Source organism: Littorina saxatilis, linkage group LG10, assembly GCF_037325665.1.
Source record: "Littorina saxatilis isolate snail1 linkage group LG10, US_GU_Lsax_2.0, whole genome shotgun sequence".
NCBI lineage: Eukaryota > Metazoa > Mollusca > Gastropoda > Littorinimorpha > Littorinidae > Littorina > Littorina saxatilis.
Genome location: NC_090254.1, coordinates 46,663,067 through 46,668,578, shown reverse-complemented (window position 1 = coordinate 46,668,578; position 5,512 = coordinate 46,663,067). Strand labels below are relative to the sequence as shown.

Sequence of the window (5,512 nt, the reverse complement as noted above, 5' to 3'; positions counted from 1 at the left end):
ATCCGCTGTCACTTTATTTATTTTTGATTTGTGCCGAAATATTGTCTCTTATGGTATGCCAAAACAAAAATATTTGTGGTATGAATAGTATTGGAGAAAATATTTTATTGTCACAATTCGCCAATGATACCAGTCTGTTTCTTGATGGTACAGAGTAATCATTTTGCGAAAGTATAAAAGTGTTACAACATTTTGCGTTATCGTGAGGTCAGAGAATAAATTATGACAAAACAATTGTAGTCTGGGTAAGACCTTTAGAAAGAAGATTTTTGCCTAATATGAATTTTACCTGGAACCCGGATAATTTCAAAGCACTTGGTGTTCTTTTTTCAGTAAATGTACCTGATGTGTGTGGTTTTTCTTCATTATAGAAATAAGTTCAAGGAAATTCAAACACTTTTGAATTCATGGACCAGAAGAAACCTAACACCATTTGGGAAGATAACAGTCCTAAAAACCTTGGCCATTTCCAAATTGACACACTTGTTTACGAATTTACCTGATCCAGATGAACAGTTAATGATAGAGTTAAGTACGATTTTTTTCAAATTTATTTGGGGTGAAAAAAGAGATAAAATTAAAAGAATTACGGTCACCCAACCTCATGAATATGGAGGATTAAAGATGGTTGACGTGAAATTTTTTCTGTCATCTCTGAAAATTGTTTAGTTAAAAAGGGTTGTTGGTCTTACTAGATTATTGTTCAAAGCATTTCCATTTGTTATAACAATTGATAAGAAAGGAGGAGAATTTGCAAATATTTTGATGCAGAAAATGGATAACCCGTTTTGGACGATGTATTTAAACATTATAAGAAATTATATGGAAAGTGTGACCATATAACCTTCAACGATTTTCTATCAGAATGCTTACATTATAATGTTAATATTGGCAGAGATAAAATGACATTGTACATTAAAAATTGGATAGACAATGGAATTGTCCAGATTGGTCATATTTTGGGACAAAATGGATATTTATCCTATAATGCGTTCAAAATGAAATTCCGAATGTGCGAGGAGATTTTGTATTGTATGAAGGTGTAATTGATAAACATTTTGTTACATGATAGAGCCCATTGTGTGGAAATGTATTTGTCAAGGTAAGACACAATTTATTTACCAATAATTGACTGAACATGTTACGGTCCGAAAATGTATTGAAAAATGGTCTGAATCCGTAAACTAGATTTGTTAGATAAGAAGGTTATTTTTCAACATGTTTTTAAAACAACAAAGGATACCTGTCTGAGATGGTTCCAGTACCGATTATTGTACAGAATTTTGCCGACAGAACGGTTTCTATTTTTGCTAAAAAATGTGGATGCGTCATTGTATACATTTTGTGGCAGAGATGAAGAAACCCTCAAAAATATGTTTTGGGAGTGTGATAAAGTGCAGACTTTTTGGATAGAATTTTTACATTGGTTAAAGGCAAACTGCACGCATTGTGACAATATGAAACTGTCCAAACTTTAAAGAATTGGTTCTTTTTGGAGTGGCGATAGTAATCTGTGCCAAACACCACATATATCTTTCCAAAATGAACAAAAAGATCCCTCATTTTTAGACATTTAATAGAAATGTTAAGCAAAGATTTATTTGGGAAAAGTACAACGCAGCTATGAATAATAATTTTACAAGGATTTGCGCTTGTATATGCATGTTTTGATGTAACCCTTAGGTTCTTTTTCCTTTACATATTTTTGATACTGCGACCATCAAGCCATGAACACCCTCCCCCCCCCCCCCCCCCCGCCCCCCCCCCCCCCCCCCCTTCCTGTGTGTTGTAATTGTCCAAGTGTGTTCTGTTTTCTGAATGTGTTCCCAGTGTGTTCTGTTTTCTGAATGTGTTCCCTTGTCTATAGGATGTCCTGTAATGTAAAGCCTATACATGTTAAAAAAAAATCAATAAAAAAAAATAATCCACAAGAGAATAAACATTTTTTCTAAACATAAAAAAAACCTCCACAACAAGAGAATAATATTTTTTAAAAAAAAGAATAAAAAAAGTGGGATGGTCTGAAATGTGTGGAGGTCTTACAATGGGGTTGCACTGTTCTTGCTGCCCTTTCACACCAACCCTAACAGTCTGTCCGACAACGTCAACAACAACACCACCACCAACGCCAGCACAACATGACAGCTGTTCCTCCCCCCACCACCATCAGTCGTGTCTTCCTCCCGTTGCAGTTGTGGTCCGTTGCAAAAGTCACCGGAGCATATCGTCACGCACACCTGAGACTGCCCCTCGCCGCTCCACATGCAGACGGTCCTGTTGTTGGGTGCCCGCGTGCCCGAGGGGAGAAAGGCGCCCACACGCGTGCCCGTGGTGTTGAGGGTTAGCCGAGACCCGTCGAGGAAGGTGAAGGAGAAATCCTCACCGTTGGAGCAGTCCCGCACATACAGCGACTTGCTGGTGTCGTCTGCAACAGTACTGCCAACTTTATATCACACCATTGCCGTCATGTTAAAGGGATGCCAACCTTATATCACACCATTGCCGTCATGTTAAAGGGATGCCAACCTTATATCACACCATTGCCGTCATGTTAAAGGGATGCCAACCTTATATCACACCATTGTCGTCATGTTAAAGGGATGCCAACCGTATATCACACCATTGCCGTCATGTTAAAGGGATGCCAACCTTATATCACACCATTGCCGTCATGTTAAAGGGATGCCAACCTTATATCACACCATTGCCGTCATGTTAAAGGGATGCCAACCTTATATCACAACATTGCCGTCATGTTAAAGGGATGCCAACTTTATATCACACCATTGCCGTCATGTTAAAGGGATGCCAACCTTATATCACACCATTGCCGTCATGTTAAAGGGATGCCAACCTTATATCACAACATTGCCGTCATGTTAAAGGGATGCCAACTTTATATCACAACATTGCCGTCATGTTAAAGGGATGCCAACTTTATATCACACCATTGCCGTCATGTTAAAGGGATGCCAACTTTATATCACACCATTGCCGTCATGTTAAAGGGATGCCAACTTTATATCACACCATTGCCGTCATGTTAAAGGGATGCCAACTTTATATCACGCCATTGCCGTCATGTTAAAGGAATGCCAACTTTATATCACACCATTGCCGTCATGTAAGTTAAAGGGATGCCAACTTTATATCACACCATTGTCGTCATATTAAAGGGATGCAAACCTTATAATTTATCACACCATTGTCGTCATGTTAAAGGGTTGCCAACTTTGTATCACACCCTTGCCGTCATGTTAAAGATATACCATTAATCTGACTGTTAGGAAGGAAGGGGGAGGGGGGTGGGAGTCTGGGATTTGACGAGATTCGGGAAACAACCTTACCTTAAACCTCAACTACAACGGTATTTTTGGAAACGAGGTAGTAAGTGAAACTCTCCTTGTAAGACTCAGATTTTAGTTTTTTGTCGGAGATCTTCTTAGTTTTTTTTAAAGTTTTTTTTTAATATACCTGCACTATAAACCTCCGTGATGACGCAGTAAGGCGCCCAACGCCCGCAGTTCCGTATGCCGTAGGAAGGGTGGCTGTACCTTTCCACCACCGTCTCGTGTCGTACCGCCACCTGGCTGTTCAGTAAGTTGTTGGCCCCCCGACACCAAGTGTCGTTGGCAGTGAAGTCGAAACAGGTATAACACCAGAAGCCCTCCACGTCGGGTAGGGGGATGTTTTGTGCTACAGTGGCTGAGAACAATAAATAGAGGTGATAGCTTACATGTAGCACACGCATGCATGGAGACACACACACGCCTATAGTGTCTCTCTCTCTTTCTCTCTCTCTCTCTTTCTCTCTCTCTCTTTCTCTCTCTCTCTATTTCTCTCTCTCTCTCTCTTTCTCTCTCTCTCTCTCTCAGTCTATGTCTCTCTCTCTCAGTCTATGTCTCTCTCTCTCTCTCTATTTATATGTATCTATCTCTCTGCCTCTCTCTGTATTTCTATGTCTCTCTCTCTCTGTCTCTGTCTGTCTCTCAGTCTCTCTCTCTGTCTCTCTCTGTCTGTCTATCTCTCTCTCTCTCTCTCTGTCTCTCTCTGTCTCTGTCTCTCTTTCTCTCTCTCTCTCTCTCTCTCTCTCTCTCTCTCTCTGTCTCTGTCTCTCTTTCTCTCTCACACACACACACACATACACATACACACGTCAGTCATTCTTTGCTATTGACGACAACAGTGGTTTGCTCTATTTCAAAGCGATTACCTATCAGCTTGCATTACGATTCCTTTTGAAAACTATACTATAGTGAGTCACTTACATACACACACACACACACACACACACACACATGCGCACGTGCGAGCATGCACGCAAGTACGCACACACACATACACACATTAAACAAACAAACAAACAAGACGCTCACCTTGTGTAGCCACTACAAGTAGTGTCGCAGCCAAGACAAGTGACGTCATTCTGAACACTGACGTCGCGCAATCTGCGGTCTTCATGGTCTCTGTGATTTCTCAATATCCTGCTGTTCGTTTTCTTCATTCCCCTCAGTCGCACATTTTGAGCAAAACACAAATTAACTATCCCAAATTACAAGGAAGAGCTATAAACACTCTCACGTAATGCTACAAGAATAAGACAACTTCTATAAATTACAAAGTCTCTGGATAGCATCTATCCAGACCTGTTGAGGATTTTGAATGTTAAGCCCGACGTGTTGAGGATTTTGAATGTTAAGCCCGACCTGTGCCTTGTTTGGTCCCCTCTTCACAAGCGGATAAGATTCCAGAATGATATTAACTGCAATGCTTGTCGAGTTACGTAATTACGTTTACTAAACCTCCGTTGTCGAAAGACAGTATGGCATTGCAATGACAATGTCTCTGCAACCTACACACCGTTATACACAACAATCTACACACCGTTATACACAACAATCTACACACCGTTATACACAACAATCTACACACCGTTATACACAACAACCTACACACCGTTATACACAACAATCTACACACCGTTATACACAACAATCTACATTGTTATCCCGTATTAATTAAGCACTGACGATAGTTCCACATTGATATCAGGTGTATTGATATTCGTGTCGTTACACGAGAGTGTATGTCTACACATAGGTGTTAATCCCAAGCAACTTTGCTGTTGTGTTTCCTGGTTTGAAACCTATCAACAGAAGAGTTGTTCACAGATAGAAGACCCCGACATGACAAATACATTTCACTGTTGATATGGACACAGAAACACGCGGACATGACAGCCGATAAGACGTCTGCAGTGACGCCAGTGTGTTGAATGGTTTATCTTGTCAGCTTTGTGTGTTTGTGGGTGTCGGTGTTTTTTTTAACATTTAGTCAAGTTTTGACTAAACGTTTTAACATAGACGAGATGAGGGTCGTGGTGTATGTGTGTGTGTCTTTGTGTGTGTGTGTGTGTGTTGTGCATAGAGCGAGTCAGAAAAACTACTGGACTGATCTTCATGAAACTTTACATGAGAGTTCCTGGGTATGATATCCCCAGAAGTGTTGTTCA

At 40.4% G+C, this 5,512-nt stretch overlaps 1 protein-coding gene across 1 annotated transcript; it reads right to left on the bottom strand.

Moving 5' to 3' along the window:
• Positions 1-1,784: 1,784 nt before the first annotated feature.
• On the bottom strand, positions 1,785-5,249 carry LOC138979268 (uncharacterized). The gene is made up of 3 exons (XM_070352027.1): positions 4,377-5,249; positions 3,475-3,705; positions 1,785-2,425 (listed from the first exon to the last, which is right to left on the bottom strand). The coding sequence occupies exons 1-3, from the start codon at positions 4,459-4,461 to the stop codon at positions 2,073-2,075; spliced, it is 669 nt and encodes a 222-aa protein (XP_070208128.1). The 5' UTR covers positions 4,462-5,249; the 3' UTR covers positions 1,785-2,072.
• Positions 5,250-5,512: the final 263 nt, after the last annotated feature.